Source organism: Bufo gargarizans, chromosome 9 (genome assembly GCF_014858855.1).
Source record: "Bufo gargarizans isolate SCDJY-AF-19 chromosome 9, ASM1485885v1, whole genome shotgun sequence".
In the NCBI taxonomy this organism is placed as follows: domain Eukaryota; kingdom Metazoa; phylum Chordata; class Amphibia; order Anura; family Bufonidae; genus Bufo; species Bufo gargarizans.
Genome location: NC_058088.1, coordinates 41,005,063 through 41,022,111, shown reverse-complemented (window position 1 = coordinate 41,022,111; position 17,049 = coordinate 41,005,063). Strand labels below are relative to the sequence as shown.

The window sequence follows — 17,049 nt, the reverse complement described above, 5'->3', positions numbered from 1 at the left end:
ACCTGTCCTAGGTTGCTAGTATAGCTTATATGTGTATACAGCTAAACCCGCAAATATCCTTAATACAGTTCCTATGTTTATGTGTTAAAGACAAAAGCAGAGTTATTTACTGTGACATCATGTTTTGGATGTCATATAACTGTTATATTTTGTGTTCACAGAAGCATAAAAAGATAATATGCCTTTAAGATTCATTTTGTAATGTAAGGTAAGCTCAGTGACACAGCATAAACAACAGAAAGCATAGTGTTAATCTGTTGTTGCAAGGCAGAAGTCTAGACCAATCACAGCCAGCTTCTCACACAGCAAGAGTTTACACCAATCACAGCCAGCCTCACACACAGCCTGTCTGGGAATTCCCCTAGCAGGAGCTGCTAGAATCATTATTCACCAGAGACAGGAGCTGAAGAGACATTCACTCTACTGAGAGATGTGTTTTTATGGGAACAACAGGCCAAAATAGGTATTTAGAACAGTTATATAATGTTCATATTGTTAGTATTGTTATTAGAACTGTAAACTAAACCAGTTATATGTGTGTTTACTTACAGTTCCACCAAATTGCAAGCATACAAACCAAATTCCATACAAATTGCATACAAACTGCAAACTGCTCATACCAGATCATAAGCATACTGCAAACCAAGTTGAGCAAGCAGAACTATTAGTTAGACCTCAGATATACCTCTCATACAGATCATAGCGTGCTTAAATAACTAAAAGTGAGAGTACAGATATGTAAAGGGAGAATATTAGTCACCAATATTATGCGAATATCGATAATTAATATTCATAAATAGGAGGAGCCATCTATTGATAACTCCGCCTTTTTATGCCTTTATATAATAATGACACAATACTTTCGCTATGCTTTACACTAATCACTACGCTAACTGCATGCGCCTTACTAAACTAACTATCGTTAATAACAACACGTTACACTGATAGTTGTACATAAAACACAGTATTTATTAATACCTAATACACTAAGCACGCAATACACTAACAATACAGCACTAAATATACAGTACTCAACTACACTACACGGTTCCCAAATTCCACCCACAAACTAACTATACAATACACACATTTATATTAGCAGCTCACCCACCTGGTTCTACTTTCTGTCCCTATTGGGTAAGACAAGGGAATAGGGGTGAGGTACAGTGGGGGGGGGGGGGGGGGGGGTGATCAGGGCGTTGGTGGGACAGGGTAGGTAAGGGTTGACAATGGGGGTGTTCAGGGCTGTACAGCAATGCAGGGGTTAATACCCTACAAGTGTACGGTGAGGAGGTGTATGCAGGCCACAGACACAAATACCAAGGCTGCACAGCAATGCAAGGGTTAACCGGGGGGGGGGGGGAAATCGTGAATAAAAACTGAATGCAATGATGTGGAGGCGCCAACTTCTAATATTTTATTCAGAATAGAACATAAATCACGGAACAAAAGTTTAAACTGAGAAAATGTACCATTTTAAGGGAAAAATATGTTGAATCAGAATTTCATGGTGTCAACAAATCCCCAAAAAGTTGGGACAAGGCCATTTTCACCACTGTGTGGCATCTCCCCTTCTTCTTACAACACTCAACAGACGTCTGGGGACCGAGGAGACCAGTTTCTCAAGTTTAGAAATAGGAATGCTCTCCCATTCTTGTCTAATACAGGCCTCTAACTGTTCAATCGTCTTGGGCCTTCTTTGTTGCACCTTCCTCTTTATGATGCGCCAAATGTTCTCTATAGGTGAAAGATCTGGACTGCAGACTGGCCATTTCAGTACCCGGATCCTTCTTCTACGCAGCCATGATGTTGTGATTGATGCAGAATGTGGTCTGGCATTATCTTGTTGAAAAATGCAGGGTCTTCCCTGAAAGAGATGACGTCTGGATGGGAGCATATGTTGTTCTAGAACCTGAATATATTTTTCTGCATTGATGGTGCCTTTCCAGACATGCAAGCTGCCCATGCCACACGCACTCATGCAACCCCATACCATCAGAGATGCAGGCTTCTGAACTGAGCGTTGATAACAACTTGGGTTGTCCTTGTCCTCTTTGGTCCGGATGACATGGCGTCCCAGATTTCCAAAAATAACTTCGAATCGTGACTCGTCTGACCACAGAACAGTCTTCCATTTTGCCACACTCCATTTTAAATGATCCCTGGCCCAGTGAAAACGCCTGAGCTTTTGGATCTTGCTTAGAAATGACTTCTTCTTTGCACTGTAGAGTTACAGCTGGCAATGGCGGATGGCACGGTGGATTGTGTTCACTGACAATGGTTTCTGGAAGTATTCCTGAGCCCAGTCTGTGATTTCCTTTACAGTAGCATTCCTGTTTGTGGTGCAGTGTCGTTTAAGGGCCCGGAGATCACGGGCATCCAGTATGGTTTTACGGCCTTGACCCTTACGCACAGAGATTGTTCCAGATTCTCTGAATCTTCGGATGATGTTATGCACAGTTGATGATGATAGATGCAAAGTCTTTGGAATTTTTCGCTGGGTAACACCTTTCTGTAATTGCTCCACTATCTTTCTGCGCAACATTGTGGGAATTGGTGATCCTCTACCCATCTTGGCTTCTGAGAGACACTGCCACTCTGAGAAGCTCTTTTTATACCCAATTTGTGTTAATTGGTCTTCCAGCTCTTCGTTATGCTCAAATTTACTTTTTCCAGCCACTTATTGCTACTTGTCCCAACTTTTGGGGGATTTGTTGACACCGTGAAAATTTGAATCAACGTATTTTTCCTTTAAAATGATACATTTACTCGGATTAAACGTTTGATCTGTCATCTACGTTCTACTACAAATGAAATATTGACATTTGCCATCTCCACATCATTGCATTCAGTTTTTATTCACAATTTGTTTAGTGTCCCAACTTTTTGGGAATCCGGTTTGTATGCTATATCTATATATATTTATAGATCAATGGTTATAAATATATATACATATAGACGTACACACCACAATACAAACCTAGCTACACTAGACAATTCCCAATTCCACCCCACACTCTAGCTGTACATACATTCCTTAGCAGCCCACCCCAAAACACACTCTCAGCTGCTACTGGAGTAAGCAGGCAGCAGTGAAGGGATAAGATTACAGGGAGTTGGAGGCAGGGAAGGGGTGAATATTGTTGGCACTGCAAGGGCAGAGGTACAATGCCATGCCAGCGTATACTCAGCCATCTCCAGGGGCATATGGGCCTCTCTTCCTTTCGGCAGCAGTCCCCATGTGTCTCTGATTGTAGTCCAGGTTTCCAAGAGAGCTCACCTCTGTCCGGTTTGGGTTATTATAGCCCAAAACAGCCCCCTCCTCCTTCCTCAGGCATGTGACATTATAGTGTGCCTTCCTACAATCCCAAGAGTCCTCCCCCTACTCCCAAAAATGATGGAAGTAGGGGCATGGAGTTTAGCCATGGGCAGAGGTGTGGAAAACAGGTTTTTGATGTCTCTGGTTAGAAATTCCCCTCACAAACGGTGCCAGAGAGTCTGATTGTTTGGGGCCTGAACAAAAGAGGACTAGATGCTAATCAGCTGTTATCCTACAGTCTATCAGCACAAGTTTTTCTCTAAACAACTATGTTGATAAGAGTTGGAATCGCATATATACATAGTACATATTACATATATATATCCACAGATGCTTGGGGCACATCTATAAACACATACACATACAAAACAGGGGGTATGAATGGGCAGCAATAAGCCCACATACATGCTGTCATGCTGACTTAAGTGTATATACATAGACACGTGTGCAAATACATACACACATATCCATATATACACACACCCTCGCATATATCTGGGGCATCACATACAGGGGACATACATATGTCCCCACTTGCCATACAGGGCCAATATATACACGGTCATACAGGAAATATATACTAACTATAAGGGGACACATATAAGGGGGCACATATATATATATATATATATATATATATGTGAAAGGGACATAAAGGGGGCACATTTTCCCCACAGGGGCCACATATTTCCCACAGGGGCCAACATGAGCCCCTATGGGCCACTAAGGGCAGATGTGCGCAGATGCTGGGCACATCCGCGCACATCATCCTATAAAGTGACCATTAATGCATGTATATATATATCATACATGCATGCACGTGTTTGCATGTATATATATGCATGCATCTCAACCCTTCCTCAACAAGATACTCAAGAGAGAAATATAGCTACCATTTTATGTTGAATGACAAAATTGAACAGTTGAACAACCATCCTAATCATACCGCCTTTTTGTGATATCTTTTCAACACGTGTTTTGTACATGGACTATCTGCTGCGGAGGCGGCAGTGTTATATATGAAGAAAAGTTGAAGTTAATAAAGAAGTTATTTCAAGCATTTTGTGTGCTCTTTAAATCTACTGTTTCCATAGAACGGCGCTAGAGTAATAGACAGTCTGGTTAGACTAAAAGTCAGAGATACCAAAATTCTTCTAATGCCACAGCGCAAAAGGCACTTCATAGTGCTGCGCCTGCCACAGAAAATGACTTGAAAAAAACATAATTGGTTCTTACTATTTGCAAAAAATATGCTGAGAAGTTACTACAAAAATCTCAAAAAAGTGCAAGTGTTCTATCAAGAATGCATGCAGTTATTCTGGTGTTTTCACAGGGTAAAAAAAAATCCATTGCCATTAATATGGACTTAGTGCCCCCCTTTGTTTAGCTAAAACAGCCTCCACTCTTCTGGGAAGGCTTACTAAGAGATTTTGGAGTGTATCTGTGGGAATTTTTGCCCATTCATCCAGAAGCGCATTTGTCAGGTCAGACACTGGTGTTGGACGAATGGTTCTGGCTTGCAATCTCGATTCTAGTTCACTCCAAAGATGTTGGAGGGAGTTAAAGTCAGGGCTCTGTGCACACTAAACTCCCCCAACCATGCCTTCATGGACCTTGTTTTATGCACTGGGGCACAGTCATGCTGGAACAAAAAAGTACTTTCCCCTAACTGTCCTACAAATTCGAAAACTTACAATTGTCCACACTGTTTTGGTCTATTGAAGAATTAAGATTTCCCTTCACTGGAACTAAAAGGCCAACCCTTGACAAGCTATCCTACAGCATTATCCCTCCTCCACCAAACTTTACAGCTGGCGCAATGTCTGGTAACATTCTCCTGGCATTCAGTAAACTCAGACTCATCCATCAGATAGAGAAGCATAATTCATCACTTTGCAGAACATGTTTCCCCTGCTCCAGTGAAGTCCAGTGGTGGAGTACTTTATACAACTCCATCTAACGCTTGGTCCTGTGCTGGGTGATTTAGAGTTTGCATGCAGCTGTTTGGCCACAGAAACCCATGCCATGAAACCTAGGTGTCTCAGCATGCACAGAGACCACGCTCTGTAACTTTAGGTGGTCTCTACTTCATGGCTGAGTTACAGTGGAGTAACTAGAGTTCTATAGGCCACAGGGCAAACTTTGAATTGGGCCCCCACAGTCCATTTTTTTGCCCCCTCTGTATATATTCCATTTTGACCACTGTATACTTTCCTTTTTTTGCTCCCTCTGTATATATTCCATTTCCCCCCCCTCTGTATATATTTCATTTTTTGCCCCCACTAAATATATATCCATTATATATTCCATTTTTTGCCCCCTATATATTTCATGATTTTGCCCCTGGGCCCCTCAGTATGCAGAATTTGCTGCCAGTGCCCGGCCCTCATATGGCCGGCGCAGGCCCCCTTTTCTAAATCCAGACGGTGAGTAGTCGACCATTACGATTAGTCAAGTGTGGTGTGCCACTGTGACGCACTGCCGCCACTGCCAGGTGCCCCCCGTGAGTATGAAGCCGGTGTGCACACATTACACATACAAAAAAAAATACTTACCTACTTCAGTTCGGTGAGGTGATGATGACGCAGTCTTCTCACGCAATCCAGTCATCCAGCATGCGCTGCGTCATCCCGCAAGACCTGGTGCTGAGGTAACGGCTCTTGCGGGATCATCACAGCACAAAGTGTCTGGTGGCGCAGCGCTGTATAGGGTATAGGTGGGGGTGGCTTAGGTAACTAACTTAGGTTACTACTATAGTACGCAGCACTGCGCAGGTAGCGCTGCCGGCCAGGCACAGAAAGGCCCCGACTGGCCATTAAAAGCACTTGTGGGGCGGGCCGTTCGTGTTCAAGAGGCCTTAGGCTAGGGCAGTGGTAGGCAAACTTTTTTGTCAACTGAGCCAAATATCGCCAAAACCACGATTGAAATTTATTTTGAGAGCCACATTTTTAAAACCTAAACTATATAGGAAGGTACATTCTGTGGATGACCCTGTTATGTGAAGGATCTGTGGATGACGCTGTTATGTTGGGGATCTGTGGATGACGCTGTTATGTTGGGGATCTGTGGATGACGCTGTTACGTGGGGGATCTGTGGATGACCCTGTTATGTGGGGGATCTGTGGATGACCCTGTTATGTGGGGGATCTGTGGATGACCCTGTTATGTGGGGGATCTGTGGATGACGCTGTTATGTGGGGGATCTGTGGAGGACACTGTTATGGGGGATCTGTGGAGGACACTGTTATGGGGGATCTGTGGCGGACACTGTTATGTGGGGGATCTGTGGAGGACACTGTTATGGGGGGGATCTGTGGAGGACACTGTTATGGGGGATCTGTGGAGGACACTGTTATGTGGGGGATCTGTGTTGGACACTGTTATGGGGGATCTGTGTTGGACACTGTTATGGGGGATCTGTGGAGGACACTGTTATGTGGGGGATCTGTGGAGGACACTGTTATGGGGGATCTGTGGAGGACACTGTTATGTGGGGGATCTGTGGAGGACACTGTTATGGGGATCTGTGGAGGACACTGTTATGGGGGATCTGTGGAGGACAGTGTTATGGGGGATCTGTGGAGCCGCTTGTGGCTCGTGAGCCGCACTTTGCCGACCACTGGGCTAGGGTTACACAATGACATTTGTCACAGTAATGTTGCGTGACATATTTTGTAATGCTAGTCTATGGGGTCGCACTGCAACATGCGACATGCTGCGACTGCAACACGACAGTCACAAAAAAAACATCCAAGATGGATTCTTGTGCAGGTGTCATGTCGCAGTGCAACACCATAGACTACCATTATAAAACATGTCAGAGGCATGTTGCAATGTAGTTGTACCCTTTATGTCACGCGACACATGTCGCCGTGTAGCCCTATCCTTACGCCTGGAAGCAGATGTAAAAGAGGAGTGAAAAATACTCCTGTCAGGGGATGGAGTAGTTTTCACTCCAGCTGCACGGACTGCGGAAGGTGAACCTCATTTATGATGAAGCTTGAGCCTCTCCATATATTAAGCACTCTAGGATGTCTTCACACAATGCTGATTTGGTTGCAGAGTTTTCTGCGACTGAAAATAAGTTCTGTTCCCCTGAATGAGGCCTCATGCACACGACAGTGTTTTTTCACTGTCAGTGATTTGGCTTCAGTGGTCCGTGTCCGATTTTGCTTCACTTGTGTTTCCTTGTGTCTTCCTTTTCTTTTGTCTGACAGGGGAAAAAAAGGAAGGTTAATGAAAAGTGTAATTTTATTGCACCGTCTTGTAGAAAAAAATGGACACGGACACGGATGATATACCAGTTGTGCATCCGTTTTTTTTGACGGACCCATTAACTTGAATTGGTCCGTCCTCTGTTTTCCACTGACAAGAATAGGACAGGTTATATTTTTTTGATGGACTGGAATCACGGACGCGAAGAAAAAACGGAGGACTATCAGTTTTTTTTCACAGCTCCATAGAAATGAATGGGACCTCCGCTAAACTGTTAAAAATGACGGAATGGACACGGATGCACACAACGGTCGTGTGCATGAGGCCTGGGGCTTGCAAAAATCCATGTGCTTTCCGTCCCCATTCAAATGAATAGCACAGATTTTCAGTAGAAGAAAATTCTGCAACAAAATCCACAACATGTGAAGGCGGCCATATCTGTCAGCGCGGGAGCTATCAACGACCAGTGTAAAAAAGCCAGTCTTTAATAAATGTCCCCCATTGTACTGACACTATTTTACTACTTTTTGCACCCAATGTTAATTTGTGCTAGATGAAGCTCTTGCTTGAAGCAGTGGTATGAAAATGGATAATCTAAAGTATGTACATGTCGCAGAGCTCACATCAGAGCACTTATTGATAGAAGAAATGAGAATAGCTGCATCCAAAGATCCTTATTGATAACATGTCAATTTCCATAAAGCTCATACATTTGCAGCAGTCCACAGCAGAATTCGTATAGACCTGTGGCTTGTTTCCCTGGCAAAGAAAGTATATGATCCAGTAAGGGTACTTTCACACTAGCGGTTTTCTTTTCCGGCACTGAGTTCCTTCATAGGGGCTCAATACCTGAAAGGAACTGATCAGGCATATCCCCATGCATTCTGAATGGAGAGCAATCCGTTTAGGATGCATCAGGATGTCTTCAGTTCAGTCACTGAACGGCGTTTTGGACGGAGGAAATACTGCAGCATGCTGCGGTATTATCTCCGTCCAAAATTCTGCATCCCTTGCCGGCATTAATTTACATTCAAATGTAATAGTATTAAAAATACTGCAATGCCCGATACGCATGCGCAGACCGGTAAAAGTGTGAAATACATATAGAGCGGTTCCGTTTCTACGGATGACATCCGGAGAGATGGATCCGTTCTTGCAATGCATTTGTAAGACGGATCTGCATCCGGATCCGTCTACAAATGCTGTTCGTTTGCATGCAGATTGCGACTGAACTGCTTGCCGGATCATTCTGCCGCAAGTGTGAAAGTAGCCTAACTTTTACCTCTTAGGCCCCATTCACACGACCATATATTCATTTCAATGGGTCATCAAAAAGATGAGGATAGCACATCTTAGGGCTTGTTCACACAAACGTATGGGTTCCGTTCTGTGCATTGGGGACGCAATTTGCGGTCCGCAATGCACAGAGAATGTTCGCGAGGCCTCCAGGACGGATCCAGACCCATTCAACTTGAATGGGTCCGCATCCCTCCGTTCCACAAAAAAGATAGTATTGCTTCCATGGGTTTCCGTTCCGTGCTTCTGTTCCGCACCGCTCCGGATTTGCGGAACCATTCAAGTGAATTGGTCTGCATCCGTGATGTGCAATGCACACAGAACGGCAACGGAACTCATACGTTTGAGTGGACAAGCCCTTATGCTGTTCACATCCGTATGTCAGTTCTGCAAAATAGATAGAACATGTCCTGTGCTTGAACATTTTGCGGACAAGAGTAAGCATTATTACAATGGATCCGCAAAAAAAGGACATCATATTTTTTGCGTATCTGTGTTTTGGGGACTGCAAAATGAATATGGTCATGTGAATGCGGTGAGGCTGCGTGAAAAATGCAGAATATGGCAAGATGCACACGAATGTTGTTTGTTTCCGCGTCCTTTCCGTTTTTATTGTGGATAGGATGCGGTCCCATTCATTTCAATGGGTCCGCAAAAAATGCGGACAAGACACTGTGTGCTGTCTGCATCAGTATGTCCGTTCCGTAGCCCCACAAAAAAAATAGAACATGTCCTATTCTTGTCCGTTTTAGGCATTGTTACAATAGATCCGCAAAAAAAAAGCACATGCCATCCTTTATTTATTTTATTTTTTTTTGCAGATCCGCAATTTGCGGACCGCTAAACACATACGGTCGTGTACATGTAGCCTATAGAACATGCTGCCTTTTTCACGCAATGCAGAACTGATGCTCATATACACAGACACATTGAAATGAATAGGTCCGGATTCAGTGCGGGTGCTATGCGTTCACGTCACGCATTGCACCCGCGCGGAAAACTCTCTTGTGTGAAAGGGGTCTTACGGTAAGATTAGACAGACAGATTCTGTATTCTGCTACTGTGAACTCTGGCAAGTCACAAAGTCTGTAATCTGTGCTGTAATCAACATCTACCAGCAGGGGGCGCTTGTACAGTACACAAGGCTGAAACCCGAAAGAGAAGCATCATCATCACACAGCCGGAGCTGATTTCACCTAGGGCAGGAGTGGAAGTGCTGCTCTCCTCCTCCTCCTCACTCTCTTTATGACTTGCTGCCAGTGTCTTCTCAAATTCTTGCAAACAAGCATCTCATGCTGGCAGGACCCCTGTGCATGCTGCCTGAAGGCTGGGGTATCTCTTGCACCTGTAATACCAGCCAGGTGCCTTGGCATGCATTGATCTGTCAGCAGGATCTTAGCAGGCACTGTGCAAACTGAGAGAGGACACATGGCAGGCTGGGAGTTTTGCATGGCAGTGCTTATGGCGTGGGTAGCTGTGATAGCTGCTAAGGGGCATCTGAACTGCAAGGAAGTCCGTGCCAGCTTCCACACTCTGCAGCCTGGAGTGAGATGGGTGCCAGAGTCACCAGTGTCAGGTAGGCTTCTCTCCTCTGAGCAGATCCCTCTGCATACATGCAACCTGTGCCTACCTACAGCACGCTGGAACTTGTGGCCTCACCAAGTCACAGGTTGCTTATGTTTGTATTTTATAATTTTACATGGCTTTAGATTAAAAAAGGGAAAAAGTTTTGCTATTTTTCTTTTATTTTGATCTACATCATTTATTTATTTTCTCTTTAAATTATCTATGGTGTAATTTAGAAATGCAGTCAAATGTTTGATATTCTGTTTAATTGACTAATATATATATATATATATATATATATATTATTATTTTTTTTGGGGGGGGGGGGGGAAACTGTATATATTGATTGCAATTTAAATTCCCTTTCATAGTATTATGGGGTCTTGTGGTTCAGTTCTTTCAGAATCACTGTGCTGTATCATCATGATGTGGATTGGTGGCTTCTCTGCATGCCTGCGTTAGGTAACCTCCAGAACTCCAGCTGTTGTGACACTACAACTCCCAGCATGCTTACTTGCTTTTCTAAGAACCGACATAGAAATGACTGGAGCATGCTGGGAATTGTAGTGTCACAAGAGCTGGAGCACCGGAGGTTGCTGATCCCTGGTATAGATTGTTCGGCAGAGTTTTGTCTGTACAGGTGAGCAGATGGCAAGCTCGTGTAGTGATCATCACTCTGTTATACCCTTTGTATTACAATGCTAGTATTAGAATATTGTAAAGTTAGGGTGCCCTCACACGTGGCAGAATTTTTTTTGCAGAAAATCAGTTTCATTCATTTGAAATGGGGTCGTTTTGGTGGGAACCACATGGACTTCTGCAAGCCCCATTAAAGGTAGATAGAACAGATTTTTAGTTGCGGAAAACTTTTTGCTACAAAATTAGCCGAGTGTGAAAGCTTCCTAAGGATGGTGCGGCATTTTTGTACTTTTCTACACCAAAAACAGTGTATGGTATGCCTTAGGGCTCATGCCCACGAATGTAAGGGCTCTGTGCCCGTACTGTGGACCGCAAATTGCTGTCTGCAATGCACAGACACTGACCGCGGGGCAGCCGCATGCGAATCACGGACCCATTTACTTGCAATCCGCATCCGACGGTCCGCCCTGCAAAAAAGTAGTGCATGTGCTACTTTTTTGCAATGTGGAGGCACGGCCAGAAACGCCACGCACCGCATCTCTGGATTTGCGGACCCATTCAAGTGAATGGGTCTGCATCTGTCATGCGGAATGCACAAGGCCGGTGCCCCGTGTATTGCGGAACCGCCGTATGCGGTCCGTGGCACTGGCATAGAGCCCTTACGTTCATGGGCATGAGCCCTTATCCGCACAGTCAGTGTTCGGTCAGTGATTTCCATCAGTGTTTTTGAGCCAAAACCGGGTTTGACTATAAAGACAGAACAGGTGCAGATCTTTCCATTATACTAGGAATCACCAACTTTCGGCACTACAACTCCCAGCATGCAAACATGCTCAGGGGAGTTGTAGTTTCAGAACATCTGGAGTGCCGGAGGTTGCTGATCCCTGCATTATACCTTATGCCTGTGGAGGCTCCAGTCCTGATTTTGGCTCACAGTCACTAATGGGAAAACACTGAAGTGTGAATGAGGCTTTACTTGTGGATTTTGTTGCGGTTTTACCACTTTCACCATTTGCATTGCTCAAGAAACAGTTGATATTGATATAAAATCCGCAGAAACAGTTGATATTCTGATCATTTTCTGCATGGAAAATATACACAAAGGGGGATGTTTATCAAGACTGGTGCGTCCATAGTCTTGATCTCCCTGCACCAGCAGGAGATGCACCTAATTTACTAAGGGGCAGATGCCTCTCTGCCCTGCCGTGCGCCAGAAACAGAAGTTTACACCCGCTACAGACTAGCCTAGACTTTAGCTATAACTTCCTCCACTTTCTAACAAAAGTTATAGTAAACCTGGCGGGCAGCGTGAAGTCCTGCTCCTTCAGCTAAGCCCCATCTCTTTTCTTGCCTCTTTGGAAAAGTGTTGAGAAGCTGAAAAATTCTCAAATTATGGCGCACATATGGCGTGCGCCATAATATGCAACTTTTTTTTATGGCACAGTAGTGGCATAATTAGTTTAATAAATGTCTCTCAGTGTACGTGGGATTTGTCAAATCTCTTTCACTTTGCTGGTGCTGTATTATGTTGCAGTGTGCATTCCATGTCCGTATATCCGCAAGTCCGATCCGCAAAAAAATGAGAACATGTCATATTCTTGTCTGTTTTGCGGACAAGGACAGACATTGTAACAATGGATCCGCCAAAAAAAAAACTGTTGTAATACGGACGTCGTCTGCGTTTTTTGCGGATCCTTTTTTTGCTGACCGCAAAGTACATGCTGTCTTGGTCATGAGCCCTTACACGCAGTTTACACCTTTAGGCTAAATGCACACGATTAGGATCAAGTGCAGAAAATCCGCACCGTAGGTCATGCGCATTGTATTCTATGATAATTTGCAATTCACCTGCGGTGTAGATTTTAAGATCCGCAGCATGTAAATTTATTTTATTTTTCCTGACCGGATTTTCTCCATTCACTTCAATAGGGAGAGTAGAATCTGCATACGGAAAATCTGCACCAATTGATGCGGATTGTCCGCATGGATTTCCCCGCAAACGCCTGCGGATTTCAGTGCAGATTCCCATCACATAAACCCTGAACGTGCACATTTACTCTTGTGACTTGTCTGGTCCCTGTGAACCAAACATCTTCTCAACATATGACCAGCGTAGACAATACATGATCTGCAGTGTAAGGGCTCATGCACACAAACGCATTTTCTTTCCATGTCCGTTCGTTTTTTTTTGCAGACCGTACTCCGTGTGCAATCCGTTTCCGTATGTCCGTATTTCCATTCCGCAAAAAAAATAGAACATGTCCTATTATTGTCTGCATTACGGACAAGGATAGTACAGTTCTATGACGGGCCAGCTGTTCATTCCTCAAAATACGGAATGCACACGGATGTCATCCGTATTTTTTGAAGATCCTTTTTTTGCGGACTGCAAAATACATACGGTCGTGTGCATGAGCCCTAAAACGTATACCCTTAAATAATAATAGCCCAAACATGTGGCCTGAAGTTGGCGGTCTTCTTCGCTGTAGTCTTTCCCGTAAAATCTGTGGAACACAGGAAGAGAAATCTCTGGGGAGCCTATTTAGGAATAAGAGGAACCCTGAAGTGACAATCGTCTGTGTTCAGAACTAATGATACTGCTGGTGTAGACTATATTACCCAGGCACCGTTCTGCTCCTTCATCTGAGGAGACAGTAAGGATGTGACGGGTGACTCCAGAGGCTCTAGTTCAAAAGCCATGTACTTCTTATGTAGTTTATTGTCGCAGTAACAAAATCAGGATTTTATCTCCTCATCAAATAGAAACTTTTCATTGGCTGGCTGAGCGTACATGGCCCATGGCAAAAATCTGTTGTGTAGACTAAAATAGGTCATTTTTCTGGTAGGATATAGCTAGTAATTGGAAGCTGTGGATCCATTTCTGCGATTATAAAGTTTATGTAACTGAACACAGCACAAAGTAACAAACTAGTGCATTTTAATAAACTGCAGCATCGTGTCCTCAAAGGGGTTGTCTCACTTCAGCAAATAGCATTTATTATGTAGAGGAAGTTAATACAATTACTAATGTATTGTGATTGTCCATATTGTCTCCTTTGCTGGCTGGATCCATTTTTCCATCACATTATACACTGCTTGTTTCCATGGTTACGACCACCCTGCAATCTATCAGTGGTGGTCGTGCTTTTTCCTATTTGGTGGCCGGGAGCTTTGTAGCGCACATAGGCTGGTGCTTTTTCCTATACTGTAGTGTGCAAGCACGACCACCACTGATGGATTGCAGGGTGGTCGTAACCATGGAAACAAGCAATGTATAATGTGATGGTAAAATAAATTTAGGAAGCAATATGGACAATCACAATACATTAGTAAGTGCCTTGTATTAACTTCCTTTACATAAAAAAAGCTATTTGCTGAAGTGAGACAACCAGTTTAATCTACTATAATCAGGATTCGGCAGCTCCACCAGGGGTCCCTAGCAACCTCCCATGAGTCCAAGTTCTGGCAGAATAATAGTCACTGCCACAATGAGGCTTGACGACAGCCGCATGCTATATGGATATTCCAGTTATGTGAAGTTATCCTCCATCCACAGGATAGGGAGTAACAGTTAGACCAATGATGGAATCAGAGACTGTGTACCCCCTTAGAGCTCACCAAAATGATTGGAGCGACAGGTTGAGCATGCCCACTACTACTACTCCATTTATCTCTATGTACTCACCTGTCTCTGGACTTCCCATAGAAATGAATGGAGCAGCTGCGTGTATGCCCAACAGGCTGGTCTGTTCTTTTCGGGGGGCTTCACAGGGGTTGTGGAGTTCCCAATGGTAGGATAGGGGATAACTTCACATAAGACCGAATGCACACGGCCGCGGTCCGTGGTATGTCGGGCTGGATTCCTGTTCAGAGCAGGAGAGCACAGCGTCATTGGTTGCTATGACGCCGTGCGCTTCATGCTGCCGCTGCTGTACAGTAATACACTTGTATGATCTATACGAGTGTATTACTGTACAGCAGCATGAAGCGCGCGGCGTCATAGTAACCAATGGCGCCGTGCGCTCCTGCTCTGAACAGGAATCCAGCCCGACATACCACGGACCGCTCTCGGCCACAGAGTGCATTCGGCCTAACCAGAATACCCCTTTAAGTTAACTTAAAGTGGTTGCGCAGCCTGTTTATATAAATGACCTATCCTCATGATAGGTTATCAATATCAGATCGGCGGGGGTCCCAGGTGTTCTCCTGTGAGCACTGCCTTCTCTTCATTGTTTACCTGCTAGTCGTCACAACCACAGCTGTATGTAGGTCTAATTACAACTCGGCCGTCCCATTCACTTCAGTGGGACAGCTCTGTAGTATTCACTTGAACAGAACGGAGCCGTCCCATTAAAGTGAATGGGCCAGCGCAGTGGTAGTTACACCTCACACCGCTGTGGTTGCGACAGCGAACAGGCAAGCAATGAAGAGACGATAGCGCTTGCAGGAGCGCCGCCTTCTTTTCAAACAGCTGATCTGCATGGGTGTCGGACCCCGCTGATCTGATATTGATGACCTATCCTGAGGGTAGGTCATCAATATGAATAAAGCGGAAAACCCCTTTTAGGGTATGGTTACAAGGTCAGGTTTCCTTATGCAGTTTTGGAAATCAAAACCAGAAGTGAATTAAAAAAGAGTTGTATTTGTCCTTTATTGTTTTTTATCTCTTCTCATGATTCACTCCTGATTTTAGCCTCCAAATCTGAATCAGAAACCTGACTGTGTCGCCCTACCCTAATTATTACAATAGAGAACATTACAGGGCTACACTCTGGGTCCAGCTAATATTAGATGTGACCGGCTAGTTGTCCCCTTTCCAGTGCATTTCCCAGGCTATGACTTGTCACCTCCACATGTATGGACTTCTCAGCTGTCTGGATAGATTGGATAAATTATATTCCTAACAAGCTGAACCTTTGTTATATAATACTTTTTTCCTTAAAGAGGACCTTTCATTACGATAAAAAATCTAAGCTAAGTATGCTGACATGGAGAGCGGCGCCCAGGGATATCCCTGCACTTACTATTATCCCTGGGCGCCGCTCCGTTCTCCCAGTATAGGCTCCGGTATCTTAAGATTTTCAGCTCAACGGGAGGAGCCTGCTCTTGTTCTCCTGGGCGTCTCCTTCTCCCAGGCTATATTGCTGGCCAATCACAGTGCTCAGCTTATAGCCTGAGAAGGAGACGCCCAGGAGAACAAGAGCAGGCTCCTCCCAGTTGAGCCGAAAATCTGAAGATACCGGAGCCTATACCAGGAGAACGGTGCGGCACCCAGGGATAATAGTAAGTGCAGGAAGATCCCTGGGTACCGCTCTACATGTCAGCATACTTAGTTTAGATTTTTTATTGCAATGAAAAGTCCTCTTTAAAGAAACCCAATGAGGGCATGACATATAGTTGCTCTCCTTGTTTGTCAGTCTCCAGCATTTTCTGCCTGACCCTGATACAAGCAATCTGCAGCAGACCGGACTGCAGGGGCAGTAGGTGGGTGCACGGTGGGCTGATGGGGTTAGTATTCATACTCACGGTTTTGTAGCTTCCTTGGTCGGTGTGCAGTGATGAGGAAGACAGCACTAAATCCTCTGGGTCACTCTCTATTGCAGGGAACACCAGCCATATGGAAGTTGAGGTGCCCTTGATGGTTGTAGGTATGCTTAGGGTGCTATGGTGGCTGGGACCCTGTGTTTGTGATGCCAGCACCGTTAGGTGCAATTAGGAGATGATGTAGAATAAGGAGACCAAGTTTCTTCACAAACTCCCAGTACTTTACTGAGGCTGATCCAAAGGTCATTAATGTATGCAAAAGTCATTTACAGCAAGGCAGCTTTTACAGTGGTTCAGATTAGTTCCCAGAAGTCGCATAAGGGGCAGTTTTCTATGACAATCAATCTTTCTCCCTTGTTTCTCCAGGCTGGAGGGATATACTATCTCTCCTGTATTGTATAATCATATACTTCTGTATCCTCTCTAGGAATACTATATTCTGACAAATGGCCTTTTTGTCTTTGGTTATT

The 17,049-nt window shown here is 44.4% G+C and overlaps 1 protein-coding gene across 1 annotated transcript in view; it reads left to right on the top strand.

Moving 5' to 3' along the window:
• The first annotated feature begins 10,022 nt into the window (after positions 1–10,022).
• Positions 10,023–17,049, top strand: part of GPC3 (glypican 3) — a 632,623-nt gene continuing 625,596 nt past the window's right edge. The window contains exon 1 of the mRNA XM_044268393.1: positions 10,023–10,406. Within this exon, the coding sequence (XP_044124328.1) occupies positions 10,259–10,406 (148 nt within the window). The 5' untranslated portion in view covers positions 10,023–10,258. The remainder of the gene's footprint in view (positions 10,407–17,049) is intronic.